This window comes from Durio zibethinus, chromosome 3 (genome assembly GCF_047325235.1).
Source record: "Durio zibethinus cultivar Kanyao isolate XHJ-2024 chromosome 3, ASM4732523v1, whole genome shotgun sequence".
In the NCBI taxonomy this organism is placed as follows: domain Eukaryota; kingdom Viridiplantae; phylum Streptophyta; class Magnoliopsida; order Malvales; family Malvaceae; genus Durio; species Durio zibethinus.
The window spans coordinates 29,420,362-29,434,856 of NC_143164.1; the positions used below are offsets into that span (position 1 = coordinate 29,420,362).

At 31.3% G+C, this 14,495-nt stretch overlaps 1 protein-coding gene and 2 pseudogenes across 1 annotated transcript; 2 read left to right on the top strand and 1 right to left on the bottom strand.

Annotated features, from left to right (window-relative positions):
- The window catches only part of LOC111283730 (putative alkaline/neutral invertase F), a 135,287-nt pseudogene that overhangs the window by 62,656 nt on the left and 58,136 nt on the right, over positions 1–14,495 (top strand).
- Positions 713–13,063, top strand: LOC111318485 (alkaline/neutral invertase CINV2-like). The gene is made up of 5 exons (XM_089758457.1): positions 713–951; positions 995–1,161; positions 2,369–2,791; positions 4,012–4,039; positions 12,975–13,063. The coding sequence occupies exons 1-5, from the start codon at positions 777–779 to the stop codon at positions 12,986–12,988; spliced, it is 807 nt and encodes a 268-aa protein (XP_089614583.1). The 5' UTR covers positions 713–776; the 3' UTR covers positions 12,989–13,063.
- On the bottom strand, positions 2,878–3,956 carry LOC111318486 (agamous-like MADS-box protein AGL61; annotated as a pseudogene).

Sequence of the window (14,495 nt, forward strand, 5' to 3'; positions counted from 1 at the left end):
CTTTTCGACCATTTTCCGACGAAATCGTCGGTCGTTATTCTCTCTTGGGGTTACCGAAGAATTCACTTTCTTCGACATTTTTGCTTTCTTAAGGGTTTGCCTTTTTATTTATATAAAGCTCTTTCTTTCTTTTTCGATGTCTGGGTGTTTTGATTAATTTGTTTGATTTCTTAGCTTGAGTTTCAGATATGGGTTTTCTTTTTTTAGCTGGCTTGATTTCTATTATTTCTTTTGTTTCCTTTTTTGTTACACTCTGTTGGTTTTTTCTTGGTATGTATCTTGATCTGTTCCTTTTTTTTTTATCTTGATTTATTTTTTCTTATAGCCAAATATAATGCTGTAAATTTCTTAAAAATTTCCAAAATAAATAATTTTTTAAAAAACTTGCAAATAGAAAATTACATATATATATATAAATATAATGATGATGATTGACGTTAGTTGTTGGAAAATTCCGTCTTATCCTTCAACCATCTTGGTAATGTATGAGTAAAAGTTTTGGTTTTAAATTTATTTTTGTCTTCTTCTCCTTTACAAAAAGGAAAAGGGTTGTTGAGTGGATAACAAGGCAAGGCTTTTGTTTCATCAGCTTTATAAGTAGTCTTAGCATTTCAGTTCCTATATTAAGCATGTTTATTGCTATTCTGGGGTTTATGCTTTGTTGTTATACAAAATATTTGGGGCTCTAATTCTTTGTTTTTTTTTTTTTTTTTTTAACTGTAGATCTCTTCTTCTGAAACTTGAAACTTTTGTTTTTGTGCATTAAAGACAAAGAAATGTATGGGACTAAAGAGGTGGAACATAGAAATGTGAGCTCAACTTGTTCAATCTCCAAAATGGATGATTATGATCTCTCGCGCCTCCTTGATAAGCCAAGGCTTAACATAGAGAGGCAAAGATCATTTGATGAGAGGTCAATCAGTGAGCTCTCTATTGGTCTCACAAGAGGGGGTTATGACAATTATGATCACGTACTTCCCCGATGGGAGGTCAGGTTTTGGTACTCCGACTTCATCAGGTAGAAACTCTTTTGAGCCGCACCTCATGGTGGCTGAAGCATGGGAAGCTCTTAGGAGGTCTTTGGTGTATTTTCGAGGCCAACCAGTTGGTACCATTACCACGTATGACCATGCATTTGAGGAAGTTTTGAACTATGATTTGGTAAAGTTCTCATTTCATAGTATGAAGTAGGACCCTTTTTTGGTGATAATTATGACAATTATTATTGCATATGTGTAAATTATAAACTATGACATTGACATTTATTATTGATTATGATCATGTGTTGAGCATCAACCTATAATTAATTGGTGATGGATGGAAAGCTTGAACCAGAATACAAGGACTAGCAAACTCTAAACTTAATTGAATGTGGGCAAACATCATTTAATACTAAATGTGGGCTAACATCATTTAATACTAAATACCTTGATCCAAGTTGGAGAACTTTGATTGGGTGAAACTTCAAGCCAAACCTGAACGAATTTTTATATGAATAAAGAATACTGATTTTCAAGGAAAAATGACGTGGGATCAGTCTGACACAGACATGACATCGACGTGGCGAATATGTGTCAGATGTCCTTGGACACACCAAACAAAAAAAAAAATAGACACGACAAGAGAACGGCAAGGACACGGCATGGAAAGTTTTTTTTGCTTAAATTTTTCTCTAAGAAGTGAGAATTGTAAAGTCCATCGAGAAATAAATCAGAAGTATAAAACCACACAAGTGATAAATTTCATATCTAGATTGAAGCATCACCTTTTAATTTGTTGAAGGTTGAGCAAGATAAAAGATGGAGGAGATGATAATGTCATAAGCTGAAGACTGTTAATTTGTTGAAGGTTAAAGAAGATGAAGGATAGAGGAGATGTCAAAGTCATAAAGGAAAGATTGGAGAAATATCCGGGGCATAGAGATATTCAATTTCTTCTTTATCTGTTGGTCTTTTTGCTTTCTTTAGTTGTTAGTTATTATAATATGATTTCTTTACTTATTATATTGGGCCAAGAATGAAGAATGGACCCATTAAGAAAGGGCTTTTTATTTGGGCAGAAATAATATGGATAATGAAACTTATTTTAGATCATATTTATATTGCATATTTTAATATAAGAAATATATAAAATATTTTTTATTACCGTGTGTCCGTGTCCTACCATACTCATATCTTTAGTTTTTTTAAAATTACCGTGTCCATGTGTTATCGTACTGTTTTGCCTGTCCAGTGCTTCGTAGCTGATTGTAAAAAAGAGGTTTGGTAAGTTGTTTTTAATGTTGAAAATCCATTACCATCTGGTCAATTATGGCTCATGATTTGAAATTTTCTGAGACTGCTTTGATCATGTTTGATAATTTGCTCAGGTTTTTGTTCGAAATTTTGTACCCAGTGCTCCAGCTTTTCTGATGAATGGAGAGCCTAAGAACTTTCTCTTGAAAACCCTACATCTTCAAGGGTGGGGGAAAAGAATAGATAGATTCAAGCTAGGCGAAGGTGCAATGCCAGCTAGCTTCAAAGTTCTTCACGAGCCTGTACGTAAATCGGACACAATTATTGCAGATTTTGGAGAGAGTGCCATTGGAAGAGTTGCTCCGGTTGACTCTGGGTTTTGGTGGATCATTCTGCTCCGTTCACATACAAGATCTACTGGGGGTTTATCTCTAGCTGAGACACCTGAGTGTCAAAAAGGGATGAGGCTCATACTTACTCTGTCTCTATCGGAAGAATATGATACATTTCCAGCCCTACTTTGCGCTGATGGGTGCTCTATGATTGATCGAAGAATGGTAAGCTATTCTTCTAGTCTTAATCTTTCTCTCTATTTTGTGCATGTGTGTGTGCTCACCTGCTTCTATACGTAAGTTTCCTTGCTAATCTTATAGTTATTTTAATGTGAAACAAGCAAAGCATTTGAGAAACTTAAAATATCAAACTCTATGAAAATTGGAATTTGGATATAAGATGGATTATTAATAGAAAACATAATGGCCAATAGTAATATATTATTACAGCTTAGTGACAGAATGAAGCAGCATGACCTTCAGAAATCTCGGTCCTTGTTCAATTCCTGATCAGCAACATATTGCCATAAATAAGTAGATTTTTGAATGCTCAGCTCCTCCACTCTAGCCTCTGCGTTTTTTCTCAAGTCATTAAGCGCCATCGCATATTCCAGCAGTTCCACCAGACCCATGTTCTCAATCGGTTGATCCAACCAAAACCCACCACTAATATCTTCTTTAACTTCTTTCTGCTTTATCCATGAATAATTACCTGACCAGATGACTTGACTAGATATCGATCAAGAACTGCTTCCACATTATCGTTGGTGTATACTCTTCCAGATTTTGATAACGTGAGGATACCAACTTCTACCCCGCACAATGTGGAAAGCTCTTTAGCTTTATTGAACAACCCTCTTGTACGTTTGGAGAAAGTGACTTGACGTTTGCTTTCGTCTTCCAGTTTCTTGATTTCAATTCGTTGACGACCTCGGCTGCTTCTTGTTTTCTTCGCCTCTGTTGCGTTTGACATTAATACATTATCCTCCATGGTGAGAAAACAAAAAATCAGCCAAGGACACCAAAATTTGTACAGCACTTCTATGCGTCTTTAGTGGTTGATAAACAAAGACTGAGCGCATGGGTTTATTTATACAGGTTTAACCAAGTAATAACCTAACTTGCATAACAAGAAATAATTTAGCTATGTGACCGACTTGCCACTTTAATTTCCTTTTATAATGAGTACTGCTATTTTAAAGATATTGAGTGAGATTATTTTTTTTTAGAAAAATTATAAAGATTAGTTACCCTATACATTTAAATGTTATGAATAGAAAAGATTTACGAATTTGTATTATTCTTCAAATCTTTATATTTTATTTTTACTCTTTAAAAAAGTTTCATGTATTTTATTACAAACAAAAAGCTTAATTTTTAAAAAAGAAATCATTTGGCTCAACTTATGAAAAAATTATGAATTTTAAAAGTTTTAACTTATGCAGGAAGCATATTTGAGCTTTGAGAGGAATGGTAAGCTATTTTTCTAATCTTAATCTTTCTCTTTATTTTGTGCATATGTGTACTCATCTGCTTATATACGTAAGTTTCCTTGCCAATATTATAGTTATTTTAATGTGAGACATGCAAAGCATTTGAGAAACTTAAAATATCGAACTTTATGAAAGTTGGAATTTGGGTATAAGATGGATTATTAATGGAACAAATAATGGCCAATAGTAATTTATTATTACAGCTTTGTGACAGAGAATGGAGCAGCATGACCTTTAGAAATTTTGGTCCTCGGTTTGAATTTAGTAGTATGCTGTTTTTACAAACATGATGTGATTTATATTGATGGTTCAACTGATGTAATTTATATGTTTGTTTAGACCAATTTACTATTGATTTTATAGCCAATCTCCTAATGGCTTGGGAAGTCATTCAAGCAAATAAATTCAATTTTTTTCATATCATTAATATTATATGAATATTTGTGTGAAATCGTCATAGTTTACCAACAATACATTGTACGCCTTAATTGCTTTTTTGGCTTTGCGTAACTTGTTGGGGAACACCACAGCTCTGATACCATTTGTTGGGCTAATACCATAGCTCTGATACCATTTGTTGGGCTAAAAGCCTCCAATCCAATCACACCAGCGGAAGCGAAATCAAACAATAAATCAAACACACAAGAGACAAAAATTTAACGTGGTTCGATTCAACTGATCTACATACACAGATGAGAAAAAAGATCCACTAATTGTAGAGAATTACAAACATACTCAACAATCAATACTTATAAGACACTCTCAATCTCTTCTAGTCTTATGAAGTATTCTCAACTCAAACAAACACAAACCCAAACCCTTGTGCACCCTTTCAACATAACCAAATACATACCCATATGCTCTCATACATCATACCTATGTGGACCCTCTCAGTCTCTTCTAGTCCACTCACAAACAAACATACACACCCATAAGATGTAGAGCCTCAAAACTCTTATGGGGTGTCTATCCCATAAAACCCTACAACTCTCTTACATCTTTTTCTCATACCTAACCCTGTAGAGACTTCACCTATTTATAACCATAAAAACTTGCCCATTAAGAATCCCTCTCTTCTTAGAATTCTTCTCCTGTAAGTCAAACTTGCCTATTAAGAATCTCTTTCCTTTTAGAATTCTTCTATTACAAATCAAACTTACCTATTAAGAATCCTCTTTCTCTTGGAATTCTTCTTTTGCAAGTCTTCTTGTCCATCAAGCAATATCTGACAAATCTCTAACAAATCTCTAATAAATCTCAAATAAATCTTTTATGGGATTTGAGTCAATATTCCCAACAATCTCCACCTTGACTCAAATTCCATTAATCATCTGTCTTCATGCTAGATATGCTTGGCTCCACCTGCAATGAAAGTCTCACAATCATCTTCTCTTGTGTCTTCACGCTTCATACAAACCAATCATCAATCTTCAAAACTTGAACTCGAACTCTTTTCTTGAATCAAGCTCCTCTGGACTTGCTTCTTCCCATGTCTCAAACCATGCACTTCTCACATCTGAAACCTTTAGCTCTTCCCACATCTCGAACTTTTAACTCTTTCACATGGAGAACACCACAGCTCTGATACCACTTATTGAAAAACACCACAACTCTGATACCACTTGTTGGAGAACACCACAGCTCTGATACCATTTGTTGGGTTAATACCAAGCTCTGATACCATTTGTTGGGCTAAAAGCCTCCAATCCAATCACACCATCGAAAGTGAAATCAAACAATAAATCAAACACACAAGAGACAACAATTTAATGTGATTCGGTTCAGCTGACCTACATCCACAGATGAGAAAAAAGATCCACTAATTGTAGAGAATTACAAACATACTCAACAATCAATACTTATAAGACACTCTCAATCTCCTCTAATCCTATGAAGTATTCTCAACTCAAACAAACACAAACCCAAACCCTTGTACACCCTTTCAACATAACCAAATACATACTCATATGCTCCCATACATCATACCTATGTGGACCCTCTCAGTCTCTTCTAGTCCACTCACAAACATACACACACACCCATAAGACGTAAAGCCTCAATACTCCTATAGGGTGTCTATCCCATAAAACCCTACAACTCTCTTACATCTTTTTATCATACGTAACCCTGTAGAGACTTCACCTATTTATAACCATACAAACTTGCCCATTAAGAATCGTTCTCCTCTTAGAATTCTTCTCCTGTAAGTCAAACTTGCCTATTAAGAATCTCTTTCCTGTTAGAATTCTTCTATTGCAAATCAAACTTACCTATTAAGAATCTTTTTTCTCTTGGAATTCTTCTTTTGCAAGTCTTCTTGTCCATCAAGCAATATCTGACAAATCTCTAACAAATCTCTAATAAATCTCAAACAAATCTTTTATGGGATTTGAGTAAATATTCCCAACATAACTGTACATGAGTAACGTTATCTGGTACAAATAAAATAGTTCTGGGAGAATCTTATTAGATATAATCTGATTTTAATAATTTTGACTTCTGAGAACTAAATCTTGCTGTACTGAACATAAATGAGTTCTTCGGCTTCGGACCCATGTCTATTTCTATTAACTTTGTATGAAAAGCTATAAGGTTCCATTTTGAGTTTTTACCGTAGGATCATCTTGAGCATATGGCCCACCATCTGGTGGGACCATAGGTGGCTAATGACAGACAAAGTATGGTCCACTTCAGTATTTCCATCTCCACCATAAAGTAGAACCAAATATATCAATACCGTATTGTTGCTAAGAAATTATAGGATCTAGTTAGTTTGTGTTTGTCTTTTTTACTTTCATGGATATGATACTAATATCCCAAGTAAAAATTGATCGCCAGATCTCAAAAGTGCTGTAATATTCCCGTATAATAAAGTTTTGAATGACATTTCATGGCAGATGTGGGATAACCAGTGGAAAAGGAGCTACAGATAAATAATTTTAATAGTTTGTGTAGCATTGTTTGCTAGGCTGTCACATGATAGAATAGACAAGAACAATGTGGCTTAGATGGTGGCGGTGATACAACTTCTGATTCTCGTTAGTTTATTATTCTAAGTCCAATTATATGTTTTCGAAATGAAACGATTTAAGAAAATGGTTCTTTTGGTTGATCGGATCCATATATTGATTGTAAGTGAAATATTAGTGAAGGTCTTCCTTCGTCTTCATCTGTTTAGTTCTAGGAAATATTTGTTAATAGACTCATTTTTAATGTTTGAGACAAACATGTTCTTTATGTGATTCTATAATGATGACACGACTTATGGGGTATTGTATGTTTTAGCCAAATGGGTTTCTCAGTTTTTGTCCACAAAAAGTGGCTTGTAAGTATTGTTACACTTAAGTCTCTATACATATATATATATATATATTTTTTCTGTAGATCCTTACAAACTTCTAATGCGAAATTGAAGGTGTTACATATTCATCAAGGACATGATTCGTATCTGAATTAGGAATCATATCTGCCTATTGATTGTCAATTTAGGCAAGCACTTTTTTATTATTCTATTAATGTGGTTGCATTCATGCTTCCCTATAAATCTTTTTAGCTATCCTTTTCTCCATTTTTTTATTTAAAAATGGATCTTTCTGCATTCTTCAAAATTTTCTTCTTACTTGATGACTTATGCTGATGAAATACATAAGAATTTATTTTGCTTTATGCATTTTTTACAGACACATCATCTTGTTCGAAAATATTTTTTCGAAATTAAGCTTCAATCGTATTTGAAAGATTTTTTAGATTTAATTCCAAAATTAATTGGCATTAAAAATGATGTGGAGAGATTGTCGAAATTTAATTCTATAATCAATTCACATTAAATTGATAGGGAGAGATTTTGGAATTTGATTTCAAAATCCATTTTCATTAAAACGAAAATAAAATAAAATCAAAGATTTAAGGGAAATTGATTGAGTATGAATTCCTATATAAATCTGTGATCAAAGTAAATGGGGATAGAGAGAAAAAGAGATTATGTAGAAACTCTTGAGAGAAAAGAGAAAATTTTGTTTAGTAACTAAGAGGTTTTAGGTTCGGGATTTGATTTGTTTCGATTTTCTAGAATTGAGATTTGGTGTTTTTGAGTTTGAATTTCTGTAAGCTTCTGTATTTTAGGGATTCTTGGTTTTAGCTTTCTAGATAATTTGTTGGGTTTTTGAAAATTCTCTATCAGGTTTTGAGATTTATTTGTTAATTTTTGAAAATTAGTTAGAGAGAAGACAGAAGAATAATCATTTTAGAAAGAGAGGCATACTCAAATACTTTTGAAGAAAAGCTTGAAATTTGAGGCATCTAAATCTGTGTGTTTTGCCATGACTCGATCGTAGGTATTTTCTTCCTATTTTCACTCCATTTTTTGTTTTGACTTTATTTTTCTTATTTTGTTTATTTTTATTTACTCTTATTATTTCTTATTTTAAATTGGAAAAAATACATTACTTATTATTGTGATTTTTTTTCTTTATGAGTTTCATTTTACTTATTTACAAAAAAAGTAAAAATAAAAAATCTTTTCAAATAAATTCATGAATCATTCCAAACTATTTGAGAATTTTTATGGATTTGAATTTTACAAAATCCACCAAACTATTGAGAAATTTCGTAAAATCAGTTTAAAAAAAATAAAAAATATTTTCATCCTCCAAGCGATTGAAGGATTACTTTTTAAATTAAGTCTTATTAAACTATTAGGAGACTTAATAAGATTGACAAAATTTTTACAAATCTTTTTACAATAAAATCTCACCAAACTATTGAGAGATCTGTCTCAAAATAAGTCCTACTAAACTATTAGGAGATTTTACTAATTTTTTATGAATAAAAGTACATTAATAAATTTGACGACGAAGCCTTTTCAAAGTGGGACACTAGTCTCCATGAACACTCATGAGATAAGAGAATTATCTTAAATTGCTACCAAACTATTGGAATAATTTTAAGATATATTTTTAATATTAAATTATCTAGTAAATCATAAATATGATCAAGGCTTGGATAATCTAAAATCCAACTGGTACAATTTTTTAGATGGGCGCTGTGGGAGTGCTATAACCTTCCCCACGTGTAACCATACTCTCGAACCTAAACTCTGGTTTCCTAGATCAAAATTTACTATTTAAATATACCTAACACTACAGCAAAATGGCGTATTAGCAGTAGTTTTGTAGTGGCCTTTCACTTACAAATGTCGCTAGCTTCCGTGTTTTTATAAAACTTCAAGTGTTTATTATCCAAACGCCACTAAATATTCAAATAACGGTGTTGTTACTTATAAATGCCATCCAAGACTTGATATTAGAGGCGTTTCTCGACTAAAACACCTTAAATATTTTTTATTAAAAGTTTCAATGAATAGTTAAGGCGTATTTTTGATAGACAACGCCTTCAATAATCACGTCATAAAAAATTATATAAGATTAATGAAGGTGTTGTCTACAAGAAACGCCTTTAATATGTAGACAAAAATTTTTGACTTATGAAATTTATTTTCTACAAAAATTCATTCAATATTAAGCTTATCAAATCCTTTGGATCGTACAGATGTTTACCATAAGGTTGTGAGTTCGATTCGTCCTTTAGCCTTTTTTTGGGTCTAGGCACAGATTATTTGTTATTGATTATTCTAGGCATTTTCTTGGCAAAAATTTATTTACTAATATTTAAAAGAAATGTATTCATTTATGAAGCCACTTGATTTACACTTGCATGATTAAAGGATAACGTCATATCCCATTAAAGAATATTTAAAAATATTAATAAATTAATATTATAAAAGATACATGATAATTTTTAATTCCACTTTCTTTATTTTTACAAAAATAAAACTGTTTATAAAGTTTGAAAATTGTATTTATTACGTCCATTTACTTGATCAATCTTAGTCAACATGATCGAACCTTCAAATTGCCTAGGGAATGCACACCAAAGTTGCTACATCATCAATGCCTAAAAAAATGGCTCACCCTTCGCCAAGAGAAAGATTTGCCTAACATCTCCACCGATATCCCATCAAGGCAACATATCAAAACTGAACACTTAACCTCCAACTTATCTAGGATTATTAAATATAGCCCGTGCCTGCTTAGGATGATTAAATGTGGCTTATAGTCATCCACGTGAATCCTCCTCAAGCTTCACATATGCTTTCCATTAACTGTTAACTATCTCAATTAAATCACCACCTCTTGTCTCATAATAAGATAAAGATGAGTCCAGGTACGTAAGACAATACACATACTCCACATTTAAACATTTTCCCTCCATTGAAGCTTTCTTAATACACCTCACCATTTTCCTTGCTTTTCCTCATGTATTCCACTAATTTAAGTTAAGAAGTGCTTCTTAAAAACCAACTCTGGCATCCCTTATTGTGCTTTTTAGTTACAAGTTTAAGCTATACAACCTTTAACAACTTCACACAAACTTTCTCTAACTAACACTACGTTTGGATTGAAATGAAGGAAAGAAAAAAAATAAATGAAAATAAAAAAAGTAATGGAAATAGAAAAACCATTTTTTTGTTTGAATAAACTTTTAATTTAAAGGAAAGAAAAGAGGTAGAAACTCAATAACTTTTGATTTCTCTTGTAATCCTAATTTTTTTTAATATCTCAATTTAGGAGAAAAGCTAAGGAAAGGAAAGTTCAAAAAATTTTATTTTTATAAAAAGACTATTATATCTATGTTATTATGACATTGGATTTGATTATATAATTAACACTTTCTACAAAAATAATTTCTTTTTTTGAGTATTTTATGCAATATCACAGTTTATAAATATTTTATGATTTTTTAAATCTTAATAACAAAATAAGCCAAATTATTGTCAGAATAAATTAAAAGATTGAATTAAATACAAAATTAAGAGTAAATAAATAACTAGCTAATATATCTTATCATATTAAACATGCTCAATTTTGTTTAAAAAGATTTATTTATACAAGTTAGGTAATATAAAGATATATTTGTATATTATATGTTACTTTATAAAAAAAGGTTATAGTTGAAAAAATATTATAATAAATTATTTCTTTTCCTTTTCACTATTTATCCAAATAATAGTTATCAGAATTTTTTTTCTTTTCTTTCTTTTATTAATTTTAACTATCCAAATAGGAATACATATACTATTTTCTTTCCTTTAAATTTTTTTTTCTTTTATTTTATTAATATCTATCCAAATATAGCATAAAACATAAAAAATACTATCAACATTATTGATGATATATAGGAAATAATATTCCATATATAAATATCTTTTGAGTTAAAGACTAAACTACATTTACTCTTATTTAAAAATTTGAAATTAAAAATATTTAATTTCTTTATCGTCATAAAATGATATAATATATGATTACAATTTGATATTGTATTTTAAGGATCTTAGTTCAGATTCTTAAATATAAATAAGTAAAATTACATGACAAAAAAGTTATTATCCTAATTACATAAATCAAGGATTAAAAGGGTTATAATTAATTTTTTTATTTAATAAGATATAAGAGATGAGAATATATAGTGAAGTTCGAACTTTCTGTTTACATTTAAAAAATTTTTTTGTCATTATATAAAAAAAATTGAAAACCAACTAATTATTAATTAGATGAAATATATGTTGATTAAATTTTTAAAATTTATGAATTTAAAATAAATTGAGACATATAATGTTTTTCTAGTCGAGTTAAATAAGTAAGAATAGAGAATTAAATGTGAACAAGAGTTAAAAAAAATATTAAAAAACTTAACGTAAGCACGCTAAAATTAAAATGAAATGTTATTAATTACAAAATTAAATTCAGAGTTACTTTACCTAACCAAAATCAATGTATGGTAAAAAAAGAAGAAATCCAACATAAACTAATAAAAAAAGTTGGCCACTGAAAAGTCCAGTTCCAGACTTCCAGTTGCCAAATCAGACGGTCTTAGAGCCATTTCTAAACAGTGTCGTTTACTAAAGCGTGAACATTTCACAAGCACTTTTACCGGCAATTACCGGTAAACTTAACCCATCCCCTTTTTTGTTCTTACATAGGAGCGAGAAAGACATGGTTATAGTACGCCTGTTATCACAATAAGTTTTTGTTTTTATTTTTTTTAAAGTCTTTTTCTTCTCACTCTATAAATATCATATCCCCACGATTTTCTAAATTTTCTTTGCCTCTTCTTCCTCTTATTTTCTCTCTTTATCTTTTCGACCATTTTTCGACGAAATCGTCGGTCGTTATTCTCTCTTGGGGTTACCGAAGAATTCACTTTCTTCGACATTTTTGCTTTCTTAAGGGTTTGCCTTTTTATTTATATAAAGCTCTTTCTTTCTTTTTCGATGTCTGGGTGTTTTGATTAATTTGTTTGATTTCTTAGCTTGAGTTTCAGATATGGGTTTTCTTTTTTTAGATGGCTTGATTTCTATTATTTCTTTTGTTTCCTTTTTTGTTACACTCTGTTGGTTTTTTCTTGGTATGTATCTTGATCTGTTCCTTTTTTTTTTATCTTGATTTATTTTTTCTTATAGCCAAATATAATGCTGTAAATTTCTTAAAAATTTACAAAATAAATAATTTTTTAAAAAACTTGCAAATAGAAAATTACATATATATATATAAATATAATGATGATGATTGACGTTAGTTGTTGGAAAATTCCGTCTTATCCTTCAACCATCTTGGTAATGTATGAGTAAAAGTTTTGGTTTTAAATTTATTTTTGTTTTCTTCTCTTTTACAAAAAGGAAAAGGGTTGTTGAATGGATAACAAGGCAAGGCTTTTGTTTCATCAGCTTTATAAGTAGTCTTAGCATTTCAGTTCCTATATTAAGCATGTTTATTGCTATTCTGGGGTTTATGCTTTGTTGTTATACAAAATATTTGGGGCTCTAATTCTTTGTTTTTTTTTTTTTTTTTGAACTGTAGATCTCTTCTTCTGAAACTTGAAACTTTTGTTTTTGTGCATTAAAGACAAAGAAATGTATGGGACTACAGAGGTGGAACATAGAAATGTGAGCTCAACTTGTTCAATCTCCAAAATGGATGATTATGATCTCTCGCACCTCCTTGATAAGCCAAAGCTTAACATAGAGAGGCAAAGATCATTTGATGAGAGGTCAATCAGTGAGCTCTCTATTGGTCTCACAAGAGGGGGTTATGACAATTATGATCACGTACTTCCCCGATGGGAGGTCAGGTTTTGGTACTCCGACTTCATCAGGTAGAAACTCTTTTGAGCCGCACCTCATGGTGGCTGAAGCATGGGAAGCTCTTAAGAGGTCTTTGGTGTATTTTCGAGGCCAACCAGTTGGTACCATTACCACGTATGACCATGCATTTGAGGAAGTTTTGAACTATGATTAAGTAAAGTTCTCATCTCATAGTATGAAGTAGGACCCTTTTTTGGTGATAATTATGACAATTATTATTGCATATGTGTAAATTATAAACTATGACATTGACATTTATTATTGATTATGATCATGTGTTGAGCATCAACCTATAATTAATTGGTGATGGATGGAAAGCTTGAACCAGAATACAAGGACTAGCAAACTCTAAACTTAATTGAATGTGGGCAAACATCATTTAATACTAAATGTGGGCTAACATCATTTAATACTAAATATCTTGATCCAAGTTGGAGAACTTTGATTGGGTGAAACTTCAAGCCAAACCTGAACGAATTTTTATATGAATAGAGAATACTGATTGTCAAGGAAAAATGACATGGGATCAGTCTGACACAGACATGACATCGACGTGGCGAATATGTGTCAGATGTCCTTGGACACACCAAACAAAAAAAAAATAGACACGACAAGGGAACAGCAAGGACACGGCATGGAAAGTTTTTTTTGCTTAAATTTTTCTCTAAGAAGTGAGAATTGTAAAGTCCATCGAAAAATAAATCAGAAGTATAAAACCACACAAGTGATAAATTTCATATCTAGATTGAAGCATCACCTTTTAATTTGTTGAAGGTTGAGGAAGATAAAAGATAGAGGAGATGATAATGCCATAAACTGAAGACTGTTAATTTGTTGAAGGTTAAAGAAGATGAAGGATAGAGGAGATGTCAAAGTCATAAAAGGGAAGATTGGAGAAATATCCAGGGCATAGAGATATTCAATTTCTTCTTTATCTGTTGGTCTTTTTGCTTTCTTTAGTTGTTAGTTATTATAATATGATTTCTTTACTTATTATATTGGGCCATGAATGAAGAATGGACCCATTAAGAAAGGGCTTTTTATTTGGGCAGAAATAATATGGATAATGAAACTTATTTTAGATCATGTTTATATTGCATATTTTAATATAAGAAATATATAAAATATTTTTTATTACCGTGTGTCCGTGTCCTACCATACTCATATCTTTAGTTTTTTTAAAATTACCGTGCCCATGTGTTATTGTACTGTTTTGCCTGTCCAGTGCTTCGTAGCT